The sequence below is a fragment of the Apium graveolens genome, chromosome 6 (genome assembly GCF_009905375.1).
Source record: "Apium graveolens cultivar Ventura chromosome 6, ASM990537v1, whole genome shotgun sequence".
Lineage (NCBI taxonomy): Eukaryota > Viridiplantae > Streptophyta > Magnoliopsida > Apiales > Apiaceae > Apium > Apium graveolens.
The window spans coordinates 300,506,625-300,532,472 of NC_133652.1; the positions used below are offsets into that span (position 1 = coordinate 300,506,625).

The window sequence follows — 25,848 nt, forward strand, 5'->3', positions numbered from 1 at the left end:
TGAATTACTAGAACCCTAATTTCCAAGCTCTGAACTCGATTGATTTATTTGTGAGTGTATGTATGTTTGAGAGTGTATATTTGGGAGTGTAAAACTGAGCGGGACAAATATTCTCTTTGGGCTGTCTAAAATTTGGTTAAAATTTGGTCCGGTATTATAATCCCGCCTAAATATTCAGTCCTATGCTAACATTAATTGTAATATCAATTCTAACACTATATTTCGTGTTACAAAAGTAATTTTATCATATCTATGGTAACATCTAGTATCCTCTATTGTAACACAAATAAAAACTGTTATCTTAGACCAAATTTTAGTGATTTATGGTAACAATTTTTTTTGTAACACCAAAAAAAATGTTCCTACAGGCCAGATATGGTGTATTGAAAGACATACTTCTCACTTTTGTAATCCAACTTTGTTCGTAGCTCATCATCGACATGTGCATAAGCTACGCTTCCAGAAACCCGTAAATGAGTAATAGATGGTCTTTTTCCTTTTCATGCTTGTTGTGGAGTCATGTCTTTGACATTTCTTGTTGGACATCGATTTGACAAGTAAACTGCTTCGGCCCAAAACTCCTTAGGCATATTTTTTCTTTTTAGCATGTATCGAGCCATGTTAAGACTGCTTCTATTTTTTCTTTCAGCTACTCCATTTTATTGAGGTGATCTTGGCACCATTGCGGGTCTTCTTATTCCATGATCTTCACAAAATTTTAAGTACTCATTTGAATTGAATTCGCCTCCTCGATCCGAACGAATTACTTTTATTTCATATTTGCTTTCCTTTTCAACTTGCGCTTTGAATTTTTTAAAGCATTCAAAAACTTGAGACTTCTCTTTGAGAAAGTACACCCATATCTTGCGGCCAAAATCATCAACAAATAATAAAAAATAATAATTTTTGCTAAAAGATGGAGGATTAAAAGGCCCACATACATCTGAGTGAATAAGTTCAAGCGGCTCCTTTGTTCTTGTCATAGATTACTTTGGAAAACTCCTTCTTGATTGCTTTCTGAATAGGCATCCTTCACAAATTTGATTTGGATGATTGATGAGGCAAACCAATCACCATGTGCTTCTTAGATAGTGAGTTTAATCCTTCAAAATTTAAGTGTCCAAGCCTAAGATGTCAAAGCCAAGAAGAATCTCCAACACAAGCCTTTAAACATTTTGGACCATCATTTTCAATTTTGAAAATAAACATACGATTCTTGGTCATAGGCACCTCAGAAATTAAATTCTCACAAGAGTCTCTCAAGTTAAGAAATCCATCTTTCGTGGTGATGGTGTAGCCTTTCTCCATTAGTTGGCCCAAACTTAAGATATTATTTTTCATACTAGGTACATACTAAACACTTGAAATAAAATCATGATCTCCATTTTTCAAGCGAATTAAGATGTTACATCTTCTTTGATGGGCACTCCCGAAGAGTCTCCAAAAGTGACTTTGCCATTTACATTTTCATCGAGATCCACGAACAAGTTTTTATTTCCACACATATGATAGCTTGCCCACTATCAAGATACCATAGATTGTCTCCATAATTTTCTTCTCCTTTTTGTGCTAAAAGTAAAGTGGGTTAATTTCATTTGTCTTCTACAAGATTAACTTTCTCCTCAACTTGATTTCTTGAAGTGCGGCATTCAGAAGCATAATGACCAAATTTTTGACAATTATAACACTTGACATTTGATATGTCATACCTTGAAATAAATCTTCCTCTTTCACGGCCTCTTGAATTTCTTGTCTCGCATACTCTTTAATCCTTTTGATTTTCCTCTCTTTGTTGGCCATTTCTCTTCCTGGTCCATGTAAGAAGCCTCTTCCACGTCCTTGGTCACGACCTCTTTCACATGTGTATCTTCCATCATTATTTTTGAAAGATAATTTTGCTTGCAAGGCTTGTTCAATTGGTTCATTCCTTTTTAACATTTTTTCTTCATGGGCTTGTAATGATCCCATAAGCTCATCAATACTCATTTCATCTATATCTTTAGCCTCCTCAATTGCCACGACTTTATAATCAAATTTAGAGACAAATGAACGATGATTTTTTTCAATAACACGAACATCACTTACCTCTACTCCATTACTTTTCATTTGGTTGACAATGGTCAAGACACTTGAAAAATAATCTAAGATTGATTCGGATTCTTTCATTCGCAAAGCCTCAAACTCGCCACGAAGTGTTTGTAACCAAACTTTCTTCACTTTTGCATCTGCACTAAAAGAAAAATTTAGAATATCCCAAACTTTCTTTGATGTTATTGCGGAAGCCACCTTTTGTAGCATAAAATCATCCAAACATTGATGAATGATCATAATCGCCTTCTGGTCCTTCTTTCTTTGGGCTTGTAGTTGATCTTTTTGAACTTGATTCAAATTTGCTTCATCTTCAGGCACCATTAATCCTCTCTCCATAAGTTCCCACACATCATTTGCTCCAAGGATCGCCTTCATACGAATGCACCAATTCTCGTAATTGTCTTTGGTGAATTTTGGCATTTGTCATTGAGACATTCCATTTGCCATGATCTCCTTCTTCTTTAACAAACACAAGTCTTCTTTGAAGACAAATAGAACATTTGGCTCTGATACCACTTTGTTGGAAGAAAGGATCTCACTCAAACTCACACAACTCAAGATATTTAGGAAAAGAGATATTTTATATAAACTATAATGTTTGAAAAATGACTTGATCATAAATGATTTGGTACAAGGCTTTATATAGGACTCCATGAAAAAATTTAGACACTTACTTAATTGCTAGAGTTCAAAAGACTCTTGCTTAAATACTACACATGAAAAAACACACTACTAGAACACTTTATGGATAGTTCTAGAGTTTAGACAAAATCAAGAATAATCTAGAATAGTCCATACACTTCTATTATTTTAAGTCAAAATTATATTTTATTTTTAACACTGTCTAGGTTATTTACATTTGAATAAAGTCAGTTGTAATTTCTTCCTGGTAATGTCTTTGTCTTTAACTGTGTTAATGTGCACCGATGGGTCTCCGTAGACCGTACTGTCTAGTGTCGAATTGGTAGGATCAGGGGCATTATGGTCTTTGTCATCAGTTTGTTAGAATGAAATAGTATACGCCTATACGGGGTTAAAAAAGGGGGTTAAAATTTAAAAAGGATACAAGCTGTGCTACTGGTCCTTCAATATTTGAACAAGCATTATATCACAATTATTTCAATTATTGCATTGCTATTCCATATTGAGATCTACTTTTTATTTACGCTACACGATATAGCATCTCCGAGTGCTATTTTGGGCCAACTTTTAAAAACGTATTGGCCCCAAACTAATAGGACCCTTCAGCCTTCTATTAGGCAATGCAACGGATATATATTCTTACTCTTGATTCTTTATTGACTAATCTTTAACCGAAGATAATGACAGTAGCAACCAATTCTATATCAGAGGTATCTTCTCAGTCTTTACGATATGATACGGGCACTACTCACAGCAGCCAATCTCAGTCTGCTATAGTAAAGATACTGGTTCTTCAGTTAACGATGAACATCTTAACCTTAACAATTATCTGCCCTTGTCATTGGATCCTTTTTTCATATACTAACAGTCTGATTTACCAGTTTATACTTGTATATTATTCAAAGTTCCATGTAGTTCTCCTTTTTTTTGTGCGAAGTCCAACATCCTGACTATCCATTACAATCCAGTCTAATGATCCAGATCTTATAGATTTTAATAATTTAAAAATAAAAATAATTAGGCACATGTATAATATGTGTAATGGAGTTGTATAAGTAATCTTAAACAAATAGAACATGTATGTTGAGCAAAGCAAATATAAATATTCGGCAAACTAATTGTTTTGTTGAACAATAGATTTTCTTATGTTTTAATTTTAAAATATATGAGATTTGCCACATTTTTAATAAAATAGTTATTTTGGAAAAACTTAATTTTAAATAGAGAATTTATCAAAAATACTAATTTTTCTAATTTTTTTTGCGGTTTTACTGATTGTTTTTAAATAGATATGCAACTAGTTAAATAAAGTTTTTTTGGTTGATTTTAGTTTGCATGTAGTTGCACAAACTCGTGAAAGGTTGTATGCAATTGATTCCAGTTGCCAAAAAACCGTATTTTTGTAATTGTTTTTAAAAAATAGTATTTTTGCAAATTAAAAAGTATTTTTGAAATTTTTTTGAAAGAGTGACAATATTTTTGCAAAAATGTTTTTAATCTTGGATATTTTTCAAAAAAGTCCTTTTAAATAATAAGTTATGCATTTTTTCTATCTTCGTTTAAATAACATGAAGACGGCAAATCTTACCTATTTTCGTTTAAATAACATGAAGACGGCATTTTGTCTAAGACATTTTCAATGACAGGGAATGGTACAAGTCAAGATGTGTTTAACTATGCAGGTAGGATATATTGACGCCTTTAGTATTTATAAGATGAAGTTTAAAGATATTTGGTAGTTGAAGTTCATATTTCATTTTAAGCCATGGTTTACAGTCCCTGTAACACCATAAGATCTCTGATCTTCTTATGTACCATCCATTTCGGTGCTACTTTAAATTTTAGCATCAGCAGCTTTAGTTCGTAACATAACTGGAAGCATAACTGGTGAATCAACTGGTGGAAGCATAGGACGGGCTATCTATAACCAGCCTATGCTTCTCTGGGACAGGCCCTCGAAAAATCTTACAGACTTCAGTACGCATTTTACTTTTGTGATTGATTCGCAAGGTGGAACAAGTTATGGTGATGGGATCGCGTTCTTTCTAGCTCCAAATGGTTCCAAGGCCCCCGAAAAAGCAACAAATGGTGCAGGATTAGGGCTTTTTGCCGATGATCATCCTTCTGACAAGCCGGACAATAAATTTGTTGCTGTTGAATTTGATATTTTCAATAACAGTTGGGACCCCCAAAATAGTAATATTGAGCATGTAGGTGTTGTTATTAACTCTTTAAAGTCCGAGGTTACTATGTCTTGGTTAAATAGTAGCTCCAGTATTGTGAATGGGTGGACAAATGAAGCTTGGATAAGTTATGTTTCTAGTTCAAAAAATCTTAGTGTGATCTTCCGTACAAATGGTACTAATACGATGAATCAAAGTCTCCACTTTGTAGTTGATTTAAGGGATCATTTGCCAGAGTGGGTCACTTTTGGCTTTTCAGCTGCAGCTGGATACCGAGTAGCTATTCATAGAATCAGTTCTTGGCGATTTTACTCAAGCCTGGAGTCCAATATAGATGTAAGTGATCCCGGAGTAGAAGGGTCAAGCCCCTCTACAACAAAGAATAATAAGACAGGTCTAGTGGTTGGATTGGCAGTTGGGGGATCTGTTTTTCTTTGTTCCTCTGCTTTGGGCATGTACATATGGAAGAAAAAGAGAGAGCAGACTGAAGATGATATTCTTGTTGAGGATGATTCCATGGATGGTGATTTTGAGAAAGGAACTGGACCTAAAAGGTTTTCATATAATGCTCTTGCTCAGGCAACAAATAACTTTTCACAACAAGAGAAGCTTGGAGAAGGAGGATTCGGGGGAGTTTACAGGGGTTTCTCGAAAGAATTGAATTGTTATGTTGCTGTCAAGAGAATTTCAGGAGATTCTAGTCAAGGAATAAAGGAGTATGCATCTGAAGTGAAGATCATCAGTCGTCTGAGACATAAAAATTTGGTGCAGCTTATTGGTTGGTGCCATGAACAAAGAAATCTTATACTTGTTTATGAGTACATGCAAAATGGTAGTTTGGATTCCCATCTTTTCAAGGGACAGAGCTTGCTGTCATGGAGAGTAAGGTACAAAATTGCTCAAGGCCTGGCATCGGTGTTGCTTTATCTACACGAAGAATGGGAACAATGTGTGGTGCATAGAGATATTAAATCAAGCAATGTCATGTTAGATTCAAACTTTAACACTAAGCTAGGTGATTTCGGATTGGCAAGATTTGTTGACCATGACAAGGGTGCACAAACAACTATTATTGCTGGAACACGAGGCTACATGGCTCCTGAATGTTTTCTCACCGGCCAAGCTAGCAGGGAATCAGATGTTTTCAGCTTTGGAGTTGTAGCATTGGAAATATCATGTGGTCGAAAACCTATAGACCCCATCCTTGAAGAAAACCGGAGAGAATTGGTAAAGTGGGTTTGGGACCTTTATGGAGTGGAACAAATACTTGATGCAGCAGACCCAAAACTCTCCAGGGATTACGATGAGGAGGAAATGAAACGATTGATGATCGTCGGGCTCTGGTGTGCACACCCAGATAGTACCATCCGGCCTTCGATTAGGCAAGCAATAAATGTTCTTACTCTTGATTCTCCATTCCCTAATCTTCCGCCCAAGATGCCTGTGGCAACCTATTCTACACCAATAAACTTTTCTTCTGGGTCTTTACGATACGATGTGGCCACTACTCAGAGCAGCCAAACTCAATCTTCAGGCTCTAGTAACAATACTGGTTCTTCAGCTTCTGCATCTGCAGCACTTCTATCTAATACTGGATACGTGTGATTTACGATTAACATGTTAATCCTAATTTAATTTTTATGCTAATTTCTTTTTCTACGAAGTTTGATGAAATGAATTTATTTACCATTTACGCAACAACATATAGTCAAAATCATAGAACTCATAGCCACAGCCCTACTCGATCATTTCCTAGTAGTTGTACCCATTAAGTCACATTAATTTGTTGACGTGCAGTATCTTGACCTATATTCGATTCATTTTGTTTGTAATTCATTTAGTAATTACTTATGATTATCACATTAGTGTTGAAGAGGATTGTCAACGAAGTGTTGGTGCAGTGGTTGAGCTCTTCTATTCCCTTTGCGGAATGTCAGGAGTTTGATCCCTGGTTGAGCTCTTCTATTCTTTTACCACCTTAAGATTTTAGACGGATTGGTTACTTCAAAAAGATAAAGGTCATGGCACAGAAGAAAGAAATTGAAGTTTCTGCACTTGTCTTAATTCTTAGAGGTTTGTCAGTAATTGATTACTTCATTACATTATTTCTTCTCTAATTATAGTTTGTTTAGTCCACATTGACATGAGAATACATGAATTAGAAAAATCAGTCGTTCTGATTAAATCAAATTTTGATTCTAGCCAAATCTGATTAATCCTCCAAATTGGTTGAAGTTGAACTAATACTTAAACTTTGACGATGACTTATGTGTAATAAAATTTTCCTTCTGCCGGCAAGCTAGCTATGTCACTGTTTCTAGTCATTAAGCACTATGTCACTGCAAATATCAGCACAAAGGTTCTTGGAAGATGGAAAACAAACTTTCCAAATAACAATAGTATAAACAAAGCATTATGCAAATTAATATATGTTTTGTTAATGAAACGGCATTAGAATCTAAACACTTCATACATATTTGGACCCTGAGAAAATATTCAATTCCAGAAGAGTTATTAGATGACCAGAAACATCCACTGATACAATATTATCATCCTGCTCCCTTTCATCTGCATCAGAATGCAACAATGCTAGGTAGTTAAATTATCATCCTTCTGTTCGAAAAATAACTATCACATTGACTACTATTATCAGAGGCGATGTCGAATTAATCCTTTTTTCCTACAGAATAGTTAATTGAAACTTGGTTTTTTCTGTCAGTACTGCTAAGACTGGGTGCAACTACTTTCCTTGTAATACGTCGAATCACTTGGATCGAAGCTGCAAATCAATGTTAGGCTGTTAAACATTATAATAAATTTTATATTATAATGATGATTAGAACAAGTACCCATAGCTCACCTACTACTAGTGGAATTTGCTTCATCGTTGCCTAGACTTAGTTCCGCAACTTGACTAGTTATGGACTGGCTCTGATCAGAGCTGCCAATGTTTGCTCTAGTTGCCACATTTGATTGCACGGGCCACGTCATGGGAAGAACTGTATCCCTGGGGGAAACAATAAGCAATTACTCTATTTGTTTTTGTAAAATTTGTGGACAATAGCTGCAGGGTAGATTTCTTCGTTACAGGACAGACTTACCTGTCGGCTTTTTTATCTTCTTCTTTTTCCTCACAATCAGGTAAGTTTTTGCTTAACGAAAGCCAGATACTCTTGACAATGTTTTCCAATTTTACAGACTTACCACATGTTTCAAGGCTTTTAATATAAATCTATTACTGCTGTTTAGAATCCTCAAGAAGGTATATTATGGACGCAACACTAATTCTCCACTCAGAACGAGGAGACAAAAGGCTCAAAAAACCTGAAATTCTGGATGTAAGAAATATGTCAAGAAGATCTTTATGGTAGTCAATCTTCATTTTCTCCGCATTACCATAAACAACTTCGTCTCCAAATCCCTAAGTATCATACTCTGAAGCTCTCTTCACCAAGTCCAAAAGCCGTCTTGTAACACCGACAACTGCTACATTGGGCACATGTCAATGTTCGGCACCTCATTTTTATAATCACGAAAAGCAAGGAAGCCAAAGTATTGTTCTTCCCAGTTCCTGGAGGTCCCCATAGCAATTTGACAGAATGATGATGGTAACATGCACTTCTAGCTATGCAATTTGCCCCAGCAGCTTCTTGAAAGTCATCCAGAATAAAAAGGCCAATAGTTCCCCTAAATTTTGCTAATAGAGAACTATTTGTTTCCTCGAAAAAACACATGGAACGCCAGAATCCAGCCTGAATACATTTGGAAAACAATCAGCCAAAGTAAGCAACACCAGAACATGTATTGATTAACAATTTAGAAACGAAGATAAATTCTTACTGAAGCATCAGTTTGCAGAAGGTTCTGAATGATATTAGTGTTCACGCCTTCGCCTTCCCAATGCAATACATTCCATACACGAATATTTGTCTTCAAATTCATGACTTTAATGGCAAATAGCTTCTGTCCTTTGCTAAATTTTTGCCAGTTCATATTACGAGGCTAAGTTACCCGGACGCACGTACAGGTGTCGAATATTGGCATTGATCCAAGTATTAGACTCTTAGTTTTTTAAAAATTAGGATTCGTGGATATGGATCCAAAATTGGACACATATGTGGAGATTCAACATACAACCTATAAGTGTAGATATAGTAATATAGACTCACAATAAGCAAACGTGCTTGACTAATATTTCTGAATGGATAATAATTGAAGAGATGACTAAAATGAATACATGCTGAATGTTTAAAACAAGAGAAACTAACAACTATAAACCAGGAACTAAATACCTGATTTATCTCCATTACTCTCCTAGATAGACTCAACTACTAAGACCTATTTAACTGCATACAACCACGTATAAACAGTTGATTTATTATTAAAACAGAATTAATCATATTTAGATTAAATTAATATTCCAACAAACTCCCCCTTAATCTAAAATTGATTAAGGTCCTTGACTCCCAGCAGCTGGCGCATCCTTTCAAACTTAACAATTGACATGGGCTTTGTAAGAATATCTGCTCGTTGTGCCTCTGTGTTCACATGTCTGATAACTATGGAACCTTTCTCTACACATTCTCGGATGAAGTGGTAGCGCATATCTATGTGTTTACTACGTCCGTGGAACACTGGATTTTTAGCAAGGTCTATAGCAGACCTATTATCAATGTAAAGCACAACTGGTCCAGCTTTGATGTTCATAATCTGACTTAACAAACTGTGTAACCAAATCCCTTGACAGGCCGCAGCCGTGGCTGCCATAAACTCAGCTTCACACGATGACAACGCCACACATCGTTATTTTTGAGATACCCATGTGATCAATGATTCATCAAGATAAAAAACCATACCTCCTGTTGATTTCATGTCCACAATGTCGCCTGCAAGATCACTATCAGAGAAGCCTGAAAGCATATAGTCACCACGACCTCGAGCATACACCAGTCCATAGTTTAACGTCCCTCTCACGCACCTCATAATTCTTTTTACAGCGTTCAGATGTAACACAGTAGGTCTCTCCATGAATCTACTCACCAAGCCTACTGCATACGCAATGTCAGGGCGCGTATACACCAAATACCTCAAACCACCCACCATACTTTTAAAATCTGTAGAATTTACAGCTTCACCTTTCTCATCCTTGTGTAGTTGAATCTTTGGTTCCATCGGGTACTTGGCTGAGTTGCACTCTGTTAAGCCATCCTTCTCCAACACTTTTCTAGCGTACGCCGTCTGTTTTAACTCGATATGCCCTGCTCCTTGTTTTACTTCAATGCCAAGATAATAACTCAGTTGTCCAAGATCTGACATCTCGAATTCTTTACTCATCTGTGCCTTGAACTGAACAATATTGGTTACATTCGTGCCTGTGATGATCAAGTCGTCTACATATACACCTATAATCAAAGTTTCATCATCCTCCTTTTTAGTATACACAGCATGTTCCAACGGGCATTTGATAAACCCAAGTTTTTCCAGACACTTATTTAGTTGATTGTACCAAGCTCGAGGAGCTTGTCGAAGCCCGTACAGTGCTTTAAACAACCTGTAGACCTTTTGCTCTTCCCCTTTCTTCTCATAACCTTCTGGTTGCTGGACATATACCTCCTCATATAGTTGACCATTTAAGAACGCTGATCTAACGTCCAAATGATGAACTTCCCAAGAATTTTGGGCTGCCAATGCTAGAAGTAATCGTACTGTTTCCATCCTTGTTACTGGGGCAAAAGCTTGTTCGAAATCAATACCACATTTCTGTACATATCCCTTGGCGACGAGTCTTGCCTTATGCTTCAAAATCTTCCCATCGGTGTCCTTTTTTACTTTGTAAACCCACTTCAAAGCAATCGACTTGTGACCAGGTGGCAAGTTTGTCAATTCCCAGGTTTTGTTTCTCTCTATAGCTTCAATTTCACAGTCCATGGCATGTCTCCAGCAACTTTCTTTTACTGCTTCTGCGAAATGTACTGGTTCATCAATCCCGGCTAACAACAACTCGTCAGCTAAGTCATCGTCCAGTTCCTGCTGCTCAGTTTCGTTGTATATGTCCTGAAGTAGCCTGTAACGATGAGGTGACTCACTACCATCATAGGCATCTTCATTTAGAGTTTCTGTGGTGCTGTAACGAGACTGAGGAGTGTGTGAGGTATGTGACTGAGGTGACTCTACTTCACCTGATTCAGAAGAATGATTGTTTGACCAGTTTTCATCTCCCATATTTTCCACTCGAGGAGTGCCTTGATCACTCGATATTTCTTCGTCCTGAGTTTCTTCACCGAATACCCCTGCCACAGTGAACGATGTCGACACCTGTGTATCATCTTTAGTTGCATTGTTCCAATTCCATCCCTTTGCTTCATCGAACACGACGTCCCGGCTAATGTGCACACGCCCAGTGTCGGGATTGAACAAACGGTAAGCCTTTGTACCTGCTTCTCGTCCAAGATGAACAACACGAACACTTCTGTCATCCAATTTAGTTGTATGCACACTTGGTACTTTCATATAAGCAATGCAGCCAAAGACCTTGAGATACTCCACCTGTGGCTTTTTCTTTGACCATGACTCATAAGGCGTTGCACCTTCAACTGCTCGAGTTGGCACTCGGTTTAACAAATAAACGGCGTGCCTTATTGCTTCTCCCCACATATACATAGGCATGTTTCTTTCTTTCAGTAGACTCCTCCCCATGTCAACCACAGTTCTGTTGCGTCGCTCCACAACTCCGTTCTGTTGTGGAGTGTATGGAGCTGTAAAGTGGCGAGCAATACCCATATCGTTACAAAAACTTGCAAAGGCCTTCGAGCAGAATTCTCCTCCTCTATCAGTGCGAAGAACTTTAATAGTCTGGTTTGATTCCTTTTCCACTAATACTTTAAATGTCTTAAAATATGTCAGTGCTTCATCCTTTGTCCTGAGCATATAAACCCACATTGCACGACTAAAATCGTCAACAAACAATAGAAAATACTTGTTACCAGCTGGTGTTGGTGGAGAGATAGGGCCACAGATGTCTCCATGGATGAGTTCCATCCGTTCCTTGGCACTAAAGACAGACTGTGTGGGAAACGGGTGTCTCGCCTGTTTAGACATCAAGCATCCCTTACAAACTTCCTTTGGGTGTGTAAAAGTGGGCAAACCATGTACCATTCGATTCTTGGACATCAGATTCATAGAGTTAAAATTCACATGACCAAGCCGTGCATGCCAAAGCAAGGTCAAATCATCTGCTTTTGTTAACAAACACATTCCACTAGTATCCTTTGTTAAAACCTTGTATAATCTATTTGATGCACGCTTCACTTTCATTATCATGGTATTTTTCTCATTTTAAATCCACAAAAATTCTCCCTTAATAATCACTTTATTACCACCTTCAGACAATTGGCCCAATGAAATTATATTATTGCATAGACTTGGAATAAAGTATACCTCTTTGAGAGTACATTCCTTGCCATCCTGATTTGTAAGATTGATTGATCCTTTCCCATGTATTTCAACTGTGGATCCATCTCCAAACTTGACTCTACCTCTCACTCCTTCATCCAGTTTAGTGAACTTGTGACGGTAACCGGTCATGTGATTACTAGCCCCATTATCGAGATACCACACACTTATGTCCCTTTGTCCTTCGAATCCAGCTTTGTTCAATTTTGGACTTACTCCTCCTTCATGGAGCAAAAACATCTCATCCTTGACACCATGACATTCTGCCAGCAAAAGAGTGGGTTCATCATCATTTACATAGGCCAAATTTGCCTCATGTGTTTGCTCCTTTTCTCTCCTGGGTTTACGACACTCCGCAGCATAGTGTCCGTAAGCACTGCAATTAAAACAGCGTATGTTATTTCTGTCACGACCACCTCTAGAGAAGTCTCTTCCCTTTGTTACATCTCTTCCCCGTGAGCTACCTCTGTTCGCTCGCTTCACCCACTCATCCCGAGTGAGTAATAGTTGGCCTTCCTTATTCTCCCTTTTCACCCATTCTTCTTCGGTGAGAAGTAGCTGTTGATCACTGCTCTCATTTTTCCCACGTACTCTTTCTTCATGGGCCTTAAGAGAGCCCACTGTCTCCTCAACAGACATTTGCTTCAGGTTCCCGAACTGCTCAATAGCTGAAGCTATCTGTAAGAATCTGGTGGGTACAGCTCACAGAATTTTCTTGACCACGTATTCTTCTTCAATCTCCTCTCCCAACGTACGTATATTGGCTACTAAGCCGTTCAGCCTCATGCAGAAATCGTCAAGTTGCTCAGTGTCCTTCATAGTGAGGGCTTCAAACTCTGATTTAAGAGTCTGAACCTTCGCTTTTTTTATTTTATCTGCACCCAGATGTATTGTCTTGATGGCATCCCACGCCTCCTTTGAGGTTTTCTTGTTTGCAATTGACAACAACAGGTCCTCAGCAATTCCCTGGTAGATTATGGCCATTGCACGTTTATCTACCTTATCCTCGACAGCTGCTGTAGTTGCTTTAGGTTCTACAGCATCCCACACGCCGTGGGCTTGCATGAAAACCTTCATTTTTAGTGACCATGCTGTGTAGTTCGTTTTGTTGAGCATCGGAAAACTTAAACCAAATGAGCCCCCCTTTCCCTTGTTAGTTTCCATGAGTGTACAGACATATTGTATGTATCAAGCTCTGATACCAGATATAAGTGTAGATATAGTAATATAGACTCACAATAAGCAAACGTGCTGGACTAATATTTCTGAATGGATAATAATTGAAGAGATGACTAAAATGAATACATGCTGAATGTTTAAAACAAGAGAAACTAACAACTATAAACCAGGAACTAAATACCTGATTTATCTCCATTACTCTCCTAGATAGACTCAACTACTAAGACCTATTCTAACTGCATACAACCACGTATACACAGCTGATTTATTATTAAAACAGAATTAATCATATTTAGATTAAATTAATATTCCAACACAACCTTCACACAAGCGAAATTATACCTACATTTTATACATTGCATTTGTAAATTCATGTTTTCTGCCACACAAACTAAACATATACAAAATTATTTATATTTATAACATGTATCAAAAGAATAACATGAATATAGATCATTCCTCCTTAAAATTAAGAGTATTAAGTTGTTGTGAAGCCTTATAAATTATTTAAACTAGATTTCTTAACGTCAAGTGTCTGGTTTCCATCTGAAAAATCCGACTCAGCTCCCATACCCACACCCATGTCATGTCTGATGGACACGGGTATGAGCAAAACTCAAGAGTCCGGGTAACTTATCTATCATGCATAATTTGATTTGAACATAAGATTCCCATGGACCTATGTTCATCTCTTTCGAATGTAACTAAAGCAATGGTATTAGAACAATTGGGCCTGTTCAAGTCAGCTACATATTTCCGTCTTATATCAGTTAAAGCCAATATATCATCATCCTGAACTTCATCAGATTCTTCTTTTTACTAGTTCTTCCTTGTTAAATAATATAAAATCTTGGTCGGGCTTTACTCTACAACCTTAAGATTTTAGTGCGGCTGGTTGCTTAACATGGTATCAGAGCTCGGTTTCGGGAGGGACCCTTCAAGTTTCCACCCCCATTTATTTAATTTAAATATTTGTTGTTGTTATTGATATTAGTATTTGTTATATTAGTTGCTGTCAATTATAGAGTGTTAAACAATATAAGATCATATTCGGGGTTTCATCTACCATCTTAAAATTTTAATACGACATGTTACTTAACATTCCTATCCTCCTTAACTGAATATTATAGCACAGATTATCAGGAGGCTTGAATTCCACAGGTACCTTCAAAACATTCAATATTTCAAACAGCGGTGCATGAGCCACCTTCGCAAAATTTGAGAGTAAGACTGCATGCGTGTCTTCAATAAGAGGATTCATAAACGACTTTTGGTAATCCTCTTCTGAGGAAAATGTGGTCGGAATCTTATCAACATGTAATCACAGAACTTAATGTCATCACGATCAGGCGTATAGTATTACTTTTCCTCCAAATGCAAGTCGTCAAAGTCTTAAATCCTTATGATCATACTCCCTTTTTACATGTCTGTTCTGAAAATAAAATTTGTCCCTACATACACATCTTCTTCTTTCTTTCAATACAAATTTCACTATAATCCACAAGAACTATCCTTAAATTTATTGTTCCTCAGGGTATATAAAGGAAAACTCTTTACAATTAACTTTTTGCTTAATTAGTGCAATTTTTTCAAAATGGACAAGTAAAAAGAGACCGAGGGAGTAATTGCATATCAAAGTGAAACAAATGATCTCTGCAAAATTAGACATACATTTAGAGCACAGAATTATGTTAACTAATTTGCATGACATATGTAAAGCTAACTTACAATATATAAATTACTTGATAGTTAAACACACACGCCTTAGTCAAAGCAGCAATATATAATTGCTTGTATTGTTAATTCAAATTTTAGATATATATTGAAAGTTGAGAGAGGTTAAAATGTGAAAATCAAACCTTGCCGTTGTAAAGATCTTTGTTCAGAGCATCATGCAAAGACCATGAAAACACAGCATCCAGTGGACTTCTTTGATTTGGTTACACCAGCATTACGTTCCATCATCTTCTTGATTTCCAACAAATTAAAACTAATTACAATTTCGTAATCAAAATTTATGATGCACAGATTATGAGAGCAGGCAATGTACTTTATTTATACAAGATTTTATTTGTTCTTGTCACCAGTATATATATTATTTATGAGAGCACCCAATGTAACTGGTTAGTGAAGTGTGACGCAGAATATATAAAGGCTGTGTGTACATGGAATGTCAAATGGAGGGGCATAAATAAGTATAAAAATTTTAAATAATTTTTTGATTTGGATGAATAACTTTTTAACAAAAAACAAACATTCAATCTCTATGTTTAACATTAAATATGAAAATAATATCATTATAAAATCAATGTTACAACTTAAAATATATTCGTTACATGTAACTTGCTGTATAATACACGGGCATGCTCTAAATTACACATACTACATTGCTTTCACTCTGGTTGTCATATATTAATGTAATAACGCATTGGATGAATGACATATTTGTTTGTATATATGAGTAGTAGAGAATAAGGATTCTAAGGTTAACTTTAGGATACTTTTACTAAGTTTCACAAATACATGTAAACAAGTCATCGTACTAAAAATAACTAAACATATATTTTACATATCTTTGAATTAGGAAAGTAAGCAATTTGATAACAAATATAATACACTCAAGTCAACCATTGTCTTAGGAAATTTTCTAAGTTTAATCTTTTTTTTTTGACAAAAGGCTAAGATTTTATTACGAACTCAAATCCATGGAAATACAGTGCTGAATCGAAGTAGGAACAGAACTCCTATAGATCATATGACCTGACAAATAATATGATTCCCGAGCTATTTGATGGGCTACCATATTAGCAGATCGTTTAACAAAGAACAAACTAACGTTGTTTAACCTGAATAGTATCCTACGACACTCCTCAATAATCGACCCAAAGTAGGATCGCATAGCTACTTTGCTTCTCATAGCTTTCACCACACTAAGATAGTCAGTCTCCACAGTAGCGTCTTGCCAATCTCGAATCTCCATCCAGCTGAGGGCTTCCTTGAAAGCCATAGCCTCTGCCATAATGGGAGTGATAATGCTCGGATAGAAAATTGCTTTAGCTTCAATAAAATGACCACGACAATCTCTGGCCACCATTCTGAAACCTACTCCCTGACGATCCTCCAAAACAGCCGCATCAACTGATATCTTGACTTTGTTTCATTGAGGCTTAACCCAAGTGCAAGCTCCATCTCCTTCAAGAAGAGGCTGGAGAGGAGTAAAAAACTGTCTGCTTTGGGTTGCTTTCCACTGTGCAAGATACTGCCTTGTTGATGCTACTGTTTTACGAGCCGAAGTAGATTTCTGATTCCAGATGAGATCATTACGTGCTCTCCAAAGTGACCAACACAGCATAACTATCTCAGCATGCTTCCTAGAATCAACTGTACTGAGCACTGTCCACAACCAAGAATTAAAAGTGGAGGCTTCGAAGAAATTGATGCCTGGTAAGAGCAACAGCCAGCTTTGTTTAGCATATTGGAAGGTAACCAAGCTATGAAGAATCGACTCCTCCTCAATTTGAAACACTGGGCAGGTCGAATTGACTGGCACTCTTTTAATCTGAAGTTGAACTAAAGTTGGAAGACACACAGACAAAGCTCTCCACACCAAGTTCAAGGCTTTAGGCGGAGCTTTGATATGCCATAGCAGTTTCCAGATTTCATCACGGTTCTCGTCATACCAGCTACCTCTCTGGGTTTGCAATAATTTATAAGCTGATTTTACAGAGTAATTCCCTGACTCCTCCCAGTTCCAGAACAAGCTGTCATCACAGCTCAAAGTTGCAAGAGGAATTGCTAACACAAGCTCATGGTCCCTCTCATTCAAGACATCCCGAATCACCTCTAAGTCCCATTCCTTCGAGTCCATGCACATTATATTTACCACTATTTTGCCTTGAAGAGATTCTGGGGAAGAGGTAATAAAAGGATGCGCATCACCTAAAAGCCAAGGTTCATCTAAAATTTGTATTAAAGATCCATCACCCACTCTCCATCGAATACCATCAGAAATTAATTGCTTGGCTTCTAGGATGCTTCCCCAAATGAAGCTCGGATTGTGTCCCAACTGAACATGAAGCACATCTGATTTTGCAAAGTACTTGGCTTTATACAACTTCGATACAAGACTGTTAGGGTTGGTAGCTAATCTCCAGAGCTGCTTCCCTAACATTGCAATGTTAAAGTCTCTAAAGTGACGAAATCCCATTCCACCAACATGTTTATGAGTAGCCATCCTATCCCAGCTCATCCAGTTAAGCTTTGAGCTTCTTAACTGATTTGAATTCCACCAGAATTTTGAAAGATATTTCTCGATATTTCTAGTAATCTCCATGGGTAGAAGAAATACGCTCATAGCGTAAGAAGGCATAGTCTGAGCCACATGTTTAACTAGAATCTCTTTCCCAGACCTTGAAATGCAATTCCCTTCCCACGTCCGTATCTTGTCATTCACTCTGTCTTTGAAATACCCTAGTAAAGCTGATTTGTTTTTGCCAATAATGTTTGGTAAGCCAAGGTATGTTGAATGATCATTTGCCTCAGGCATCTGCAAAACCTGGCCAATAGCTTCTCTGTTATAATTCATCACATTGGAGTTATAGAAGATAGAGGATTTCGCTTTATTAATCTGTTGTCCAGATGCTTTTTTATAGATACGCAAAAACTCCACCACACTGCCAGCCTCACTCGAATCAGCTTTACAAAATAAGTAAGAGTCATCCGCAAATAACATATGATTGATCATTGGAGCCCTTCTATAGTTTTTCACCCCATGAATATGCTTTTGAGACTCGAATTTACACAAGAGAGCTGATAAACCTTCCACACAAATGATAAAAAGATAAGGGGAGAGAGGATCCCCTTGTCTTAATCCCCAGGATGGTTGAATTGGCCCAATTTCGTGCTCTCCATGAATAATCGAGTACATCACTGTAGTTACACATTTAAGAACCAATTGAACCCACCATTGAGAGAACCCCATTTTCAACAATATTGCTCACAAAAAATCCCATTCTATTTGATCATAAGACTTGTTCATGTCCAGTTTCAATGCCATGTAACCATCTTTCCCAGCTTTTTTACCTCTCAGATAATGCATAATTTCATATGCAATCTTAATGTTGTCAGAAATAAGTCGATTTGGTATAAAGGCACATTGAGTATCAGACACCGCCTTATCCAACAGCACCTTCATCCGTTTTTCCATAGGCCAGAGCTCACCTACAACTGTCGGGTTTTTCTTTTTAGGAATCAAAACGATGTTTGTGTCATTAAGGCCTCGAGGTAACTCCCCTGTAGTCAAGAAATTTTTTGCTAAGTTATAGATATCCTCGCCTACAATGTGCCAGTGTTTTTGAAAAAACGCTGGTGTCATTCCGTCTGGCCCCGATGCTTTATCGGGGTGCATTTGGAACAACGCGAGCTTCACCTCTTTTCTGGATAATTCCTTGTTGAGCTCCTGGTTTTGCTCGTGTGAAATTGACTGGGGGACACAATTTATAACTTCATCATACAGAACCTGATCTGCAGTAAACAGCTTGGCATAGAAATTGCCTACCAGATCTTTTAACCCTTTACTCCAGTCATGCCATGTACCTGAATCATCATTTAGCTTCGTGATACGGTTTGTACGCTGCCGTTTATTACAGGATGCGTGAAAGTACTTTGTATTCTTGTCACCAGCATTTAACCACAGCTGCTTAGACCTTTGACGCCAGAAGATTTCCTTCTGATCTAGGATCAAAAAGAGCTGCTGCTTTGTATTTTTGTACTCCTGCATCGAAAGTCACATCACGTCTTCTACGGAGCTCCTTTAGCTTTTGATGACATTCTTTTATAAGCTTGTTGAAGCAACCTGTAATTTCCTTACCCCATTATCCTAATTGTTTCGCTTAATAATAAAGAGTATAGATAGTAATGTGTTGACTTATAATCTTTTTTTATAATTACTATTTGAATTTAAGTATTTTAAATGAGTTTATTATACTCTGCCCCCCTGAAGTTTCATGAAATATATACACATGAATCACTAAAATTTAAAAACGTACCTCTTGGCCATTAAAGTATCGTCAATGTACGTCACGACCCTATTTTTGGTGACATTTGTAAAAAGTTGAATATCGCCGGTGAAGTTGAGGGGTATTATCGACCAATGTGCTAAAGTGTACAAATTTTTAAAAAGCTTGTGTTAATGTGTATAAATTTTTAAAAGGTCTGTATTAATTTGGACAAAAATATTAAAAACTTAAAGGGCAAAAATAAACAAATTCATAAACTTTTTCAGATAACTTATACATTGTAGAAATTTAACTCAAACAAGTCTGCGTTTGCAGAATTCGTTATGATAGGTAAACTGTAATTGAATAGTTGATGTTCTAGCACATAGTTCCTTTGAATTTTAAGATAAGAAGGAGGCTATATTATCAGAACTGATCATGAAGAAATTTTTTTGATTACTACAGAATTCTAGATTTATCAATATCAGAGAAGCAAAATATAAAATGACATGTAAAAATCACAAAACAGCTACCATTAGTCCATATAACCATTCACAATTAATCGCCTTCTTCAATCTTAAGGCCAACACCACTTGAACCATTTAAGAGATCGCTCAATTGCATCTTCCAGGCACCTCTCCACACTCTCCAAACAACTTCTAAACAGTTTCTTTTGCTCATTAATGTTTGGTGTATATTTATTTTTAGTCACTAATGTTATATTCAGATTTGATTATTAGCATTATGTCAATTTTTTGTAGCATTAATAAAATACAGTGGTAGTCTGTAATACTTTAGTGATTCGATATATGTCTATATCCTTATACATAGTACTCCATATGTCCTCAAGTCGTTTAGCTTGGTGATGAGAGTTTGCCAAGCAGGCTAGTTTCATGAATTATTTTAAATTTTTTCTTTCTGAATAATAATTTAACGTTTAAAATTTTATATACAAAAAAAATCTTAAAAATAAGTTATTAAACTATGTTTGTAAGAAAAACATGTTGTGAGAGTTGTTTGATTTCATACCAAATTCACATTATTACAACATTATTCTATTTTTGTATTTATATATATATATATATATATATATATATATATATATATTTGTTTCACAATTCTATTAGAGTAGATGGATTTATAGTTTTGATTTTGGGTCGGTAAGAGTTGCATGAAGGAGTTGTGATTAGTGATTTCATTTATTTTTGAAAGTGTCGTTTGGTAAAATATTGGTATGTAATTTTTTTATGTTTTTAGTACTTTATGATGCTAATTTGATTATATTGAATTTTTTGTTTTTTTTATTTCCCAATAATTTTAGTACAGATTGGGATGACTCTTCCTAATAAATTTGGTTTTGAGCTTAGTACCCCACCTAAAAAGTAACAGACCTATATGAACTGATTTTATGCGTCTATTTACAATGTATATACATTTGTTCTGATCAGATGTTTAAAATAATATGTGTGCTTCCTATAACATACGTATATAATCACTCCTTCATATGTATCTACTAAACTCAGACATATATAAGTTTTCTTATAAAACACATATGAGACTTTTTGTACTGGTTATCACTATGTTCTAATAATACTATTGAAAATTGACAAAATACTAATAATCAAATCCGAACTTAAATGTTAGTGACTAAAAAAATCTGAACCTAACATTAGTGAGTAAAAAAAAAAACTTATAGTTAGAGTGGTAAGTTCTAAACACACAATGAGCGACTAAAAAATTCATTTTCCCTTCTAAAATTATATGTTTTAGTTGATATTATTTTAGTTTTAGTTGATATCATTTTTAAAACCGTGACATCAGCCAAACACTATCCATAGTCAAGGCCCAAGTGTGCTAAAGAAAGTATTTGATACATTCAAATGATTTCATATCCGTTTAAAATATCAGTATTATTATTATTATTATTTTATTTTTACTTTTTTTATCGTAGGTAACTCGACACACTCCGCCTCAGGAGGCATAATAATAAGTAATATTCAAATGTATATTGATAAATTTAGTATAAATATAAATATGGATACATCGAGTAATATCCAAACAAAATTGAACCAATATGGTAGGAAATATAAATATGTATGAATTTTAAATTCGTCTAATTTAAATTGTAAGTTTAATAAATATTTTTGTTAATGAAAAAAATATTAATAATTTTAATTTTCCTTATCTTTTATGGACTTATAAATATGAATTTATATATTATGATAAACAATTAAACTTAAAAATATAAATTGAAGTGAATTTTTCAAAAAATTACATAAGTAAATTTATCATTTATTTAGTTTAAAAAAATAAATATTACTATTTACTATTTATTTTAAAAAAATGTTAAATGAAATTTAATATTAAATTGAAAAATCTATTAAGGAAATGAATTCAAATATTATCTAAAAGTATTCATGATATCCATATTGGGATTCCTATATTTTCTTTAAATATTATTAAATTTGGATATGAAATAGCAATAATTCATTTGACTGAACACAATGTATTTGTAATTTTTTTCCCTTGCATAACTTTTGATATCTTGAAGAAATAGCAGCAAAATTGAAAAGAATCAAAAGATCACGAGAATGTAGAATATTTAGTAAAACAACTATTAATAGCAAAACTGTTTGGACTTTAGTAATGCATCAGAGGTCCATAGAAAATGAGTTGATCTCTTGAAATCATCAATCAAGTCTTCTCCTTTTCGGATCTTGATTAGCAGCATTTGAAGAACTAGGATCTGAAACTACTGTTCTCGAGTCGATTCTGTAGCTCAAGAATGCTGCATCCAACACCCCATCAGGACTTCTGGGCGCTGCTCGAGCTGCTGATAAGGTACCATCAGGTAGATCAGTACTCTCTGCTATCTCTGTTAAATCTTCAATCATTTGAACACACTTCAGTAGCCTATCCTGCAATGTCCAACAAATCATATGTTCAAGAAAAATACAAGAAGATTTGTCCTGTCTTTTATTACAGTGGACATCGCAATGGTTTACCCTCTCAAAATGCATGATGCCAGACATTGCAATGTCAATCTGTGTTTCCTGTGTTTCTCTCGTAACACAGATTGCTACAGCAGCAGATATTTCCGAGGGCCGGAATTCCAGAAAATCTAAACCTGCATTTTATTCCCACCAAAATCTGTATCAAACACTTGGAACATCACAGTACCAGAATCAGTTAAGAAACTTTATTTTAATATGTAAATCATTTGTTAAAGAAATAAAAAAGAGAATGGTACAATTGTGAGACCTTTCATTGTGTTTACAATGAACTGGCATGATCTATAGATCAACGATCCATACATTAAAGACCCTGATGGAATCGTATCTTCACTTTTGATCTTTCTAATGAAGAAATCTATAAAGGAAAACGGAGTACAAGCCTGCATCCTCCATTTCAAGTTGGCCAAAACTTTAAGCTCCATCAATTTTAATGATTGAGCTTCAAAAATTAAGCTTGGATATGCCACCTGAAATAACAGAACGACAACTTGTTATAACAATCAAAGATTCGGGCCAAGCTTTAATCATAAATAGCAGAGTATGTCATACAGCTCGCATAAACATCGCATGCACACATGACAGAGGCATTTTATAAACTTTAGAAGAATTTCGCTTGCCTGCAAATTAGCAGTAGATGGCACTCTAACATCCTCCAGTTTTGCTGCTAACAATAAGCAGGCCACAGCTAGCAATTGAAAGCTCCAAGACTTTTCATCCTATGCAAATGCATATAGGCAATTAGCAATTTAGCATGTTAATACACTCAGACAAAAAACTAAATTACACCAAAAGCATCGACTTCAATTAATTCCGAAAACTTACCGGAACTTGATAAACAGAAAGATAGCGATCCAAGTAATTTATCGCTAAGCAAATGGTCGGCGCTCCAAAACAGAAATGCGCATAAGCCTAATACTCAAAAACACAAAAACCCCAATTAGAAATTCGACACTGTCATCACTTCTAATTAGGCATAAAAACAACCATGCCCATAAAAAATTTACCAACACAACAATTAATACAGAGAAAAAAGCAACATTTCCCATTAATCAAAACATCATTCACAACGACATACACTAAAAATTCAATAAAGATTATAAATTCATGAAAAGCATTAACAATAATGGTGACCGAAGGAGTATAAAATCCACCACCTTTTATCTCGCAAACACCATGAAATTCAACAAAAATCCTAGAAAAACAATTTAATATCAATTAAAAAACAACAAATTTCAAAGAAAGACACAAAGACAACCTTATATATCCAATCAACAGCTTCTTTTCTAACATTATATAAATCAAGTTCCTCATTAGTCAATCTTTCTAAATAATCACTTGCTGGAAAAAAATCTTTTTCTTTGTCAAACAAAGAAGACACAACTTGATCACTCTGCATTGGAATAAGACCAATCAACGGCTCTGATCCATTGTCCACCAGATTATCAGAATCTATAAGATGGTTAAGATCATCAATGGCCTCAAGGTCATCAAAATGCAGACTATCAGTTTCAGTACAAAGCAGGTTTTCAAGACTAAAAGGGTCTGAGTCTGCCATTAAAACAAACAATGGAGATTTTTTAACACAATTAAAATAAAGAATGAATGATTAAAGAGCTGATGATACAGAAAGAAATGAAATGAGCTCTGAGAGATAGAGAAGTAAGCTCGGGTATATATAGGTATTGTGGTAGGGTGAGGGCCCAAAAAGACCTGCCTACTCGTGCATTTTGATGAAAACACGCTGGAAAAAAAACTGGAATGAATAATATCTGAGATATACTTTTTTTTTACAATATCTGAGATATTATTTTAACTCTATAAAAATATTCTTTGGATACATATAATGTAACTTTCCAAAAAAAGATTAAATATGTTTTATTTTTTTGAAGACAACTAATATAACATATATTTATCTTTTTTATAAAAAAGGAAAAAACCTAAGTCAAGTTTAGTTTATATTCAAAATAATAACATATAATGATGTTTCGGTTAATTTTTTTCTCGAAAATAATGTTTCGGTTAATTTTCATAACGTATCATTAAAAGGATTCCGGAAAAGGTATACAGTTTGATTTTGAGTACGAGCAAATTCAATGCTAAATCTAATAACACTTTTTTACAATTATCACAACCACTTTTTAGATCGAACCTATTTTTTTATCGTTTACGTAACAATTCATGGGAAAAAGTTAATCGTGTTTCGTTAATTTCAATGTACATTATCGTATCTCGTATTCATATTCTTTACGTTATTGATATGGGCCTAAAATTAGTCTAGGAATGTGATGCCCCATTGTCCTGGGTAAGGAGGTTGAAGACCTTAGTCTCCTCCTCAGTCAAAATGATATCATTTGGACTCCCGTCAACAGCTTGCCCAAAGGACGAGCGAAAGAGAGTCCCCCAGTCACCGCCTTCCCAGAGGACGTAAAGAAATTCTTTCTTCCACCCCAAGTTATTTTCTGGGATGGACTTTCCATTCACTATGTGGGGGATGGTGGGACGCTGGTTCAAAAAAACCCACCCCGGATTCTTGTCGGGGTTATTCTTGAACTAAAATATCTTTCTAAACACAGCGACCGAAGGAGGGACGTCGTGATTTGGCAAGGGCTGATGCCCACATCTGCGAGTAAAATTAGAATGAAAGGATGGAAATGAAGTCTAATACCTGCCCTCAAGGTGTCCCTAAAGACGAATAGAGCGTCCTTCTTCCAGTGGCAAGCCCTGTCGGCCGGACCTGCGGGAACCAGCTTGTACAGCTCCTTGACCTTGAAGAAAGATCTCATCTTGTCTAGCTCATTTGGATCCCGAAAAGTACTGATGTGATCAAATGCATCCAAGTGTGCGTCGGACGGGTACTCATCCCCTCGGGTATTGATCGTATCAATGAAAGAGGTGTACCTTGACCGGATGGGAAATTCGTTCGACTTTTTTGCCACGTTCATCTTGGCCAAACGGGTAAATCTCTTATCTGCCATCTGAAGAGAGCAGAATAGAAGACGGTTTTTAGACACAAACTTTATACATAAAGTGTGCATAAAAAAGAAATGAAGAAAGAGGGTATATACCTGAAATAATGCGGGGAAAAGAGGGAACTGGGTTGCTAAGAATGGAAAGCTTCGAGGGACTAAAACTCCGACCTACAGTTATCCCTACGCCTCCAAGATTTCTGAGAGAAAACGAGAGGAAGAAAATTTAGAAATGAGAAGTGAGGAGTGAACAACTCTGCTCACTCCTTTGTATAGGAAAGGAGGTGAAGATGAAAAGGCAAAAAGGCCCAATAAGTTGGAAGCC

The 25,848-nt window shown here is 35.9% G+C and overlaps 4 protein-coding genes across 4 annotated transcripts; 1 reads left to right on the forward strand and 3 right to left on the reverse strand.

Moving 5' to 3' along the window:
• Window positions 1–1,602: 1,602 nt before the first annotated feature.
• On the reverse strand, window positions 1,603–2,511 carry LOC141666303 (uncharacterized). The gene has a single exon (XM_074472293.1). It carries the CDS (start codon window positions 2,509–2,511, stop codon window positions 1,603–1,605), a length of 909 nt encoding a protein of 302 aa, XP_074328394.1.
• A 1,875-nt stretch (window positions 2,512–4,386) lies between these two features.
• Window positions 4,387–6,727, forward strand: LOC141667381 (L-type lectin-domain containing receptor kinase IX.1-like). The gene has a single exon (XM_074473842.1). It carries the CDS (start codon window positions 4,668–4,670, stop codon window positions 6,519–6,521), a length of 1,854 nt encoding a protein of 617 aa, XP_074329943.1. The 5' UTR covers window positions 4,387–4,667; the 3' UTR covers window positions 6,522–6,727.
• Window positions 6,728–12,251: 5,524 nt separating this feature from the next.
• On the reverse strand, window positions 12,252–13,007 carry LOC141666305 (uncharacterized). The gene has a single exon (XM_074472294.1). The coding sequence runs from the start codon at window positions 13,005–13,007 to the stop codon at window positions 12,252–12,254; it is 756 nt and encodes a 251-aa protein (XP_074328395.1).
• A 9,226-nt stretch (window positions 13,008–22,233) lies between these two features.
• Window positions 22,234–25,532, reverse strand: LOC141666306 (cyclin-D4-1-like). The gene is made up of 7 exons (XM_074472296.1): window positions 25,223–25,532; window positions 23,813–24,105; window positions 23,380–23,466; window positions 23,175–23,273; window positions 22,805–23,024; window positions 22,549–22,670; window positions 22,234–22,461 (listed from the first exon to the last, which is right to left on the reverse strand). Exons 1-7 carry the CDS (start codon window positions 25,530–25,532, stop codon window positions 22,234–22,236), a joined length of 1,359 nt encoding a protein of 452 aa, XP_074328397.1.
• Between the last annotated feature and the right edge of the window lie 316 nt (window positions 25,533–25,848).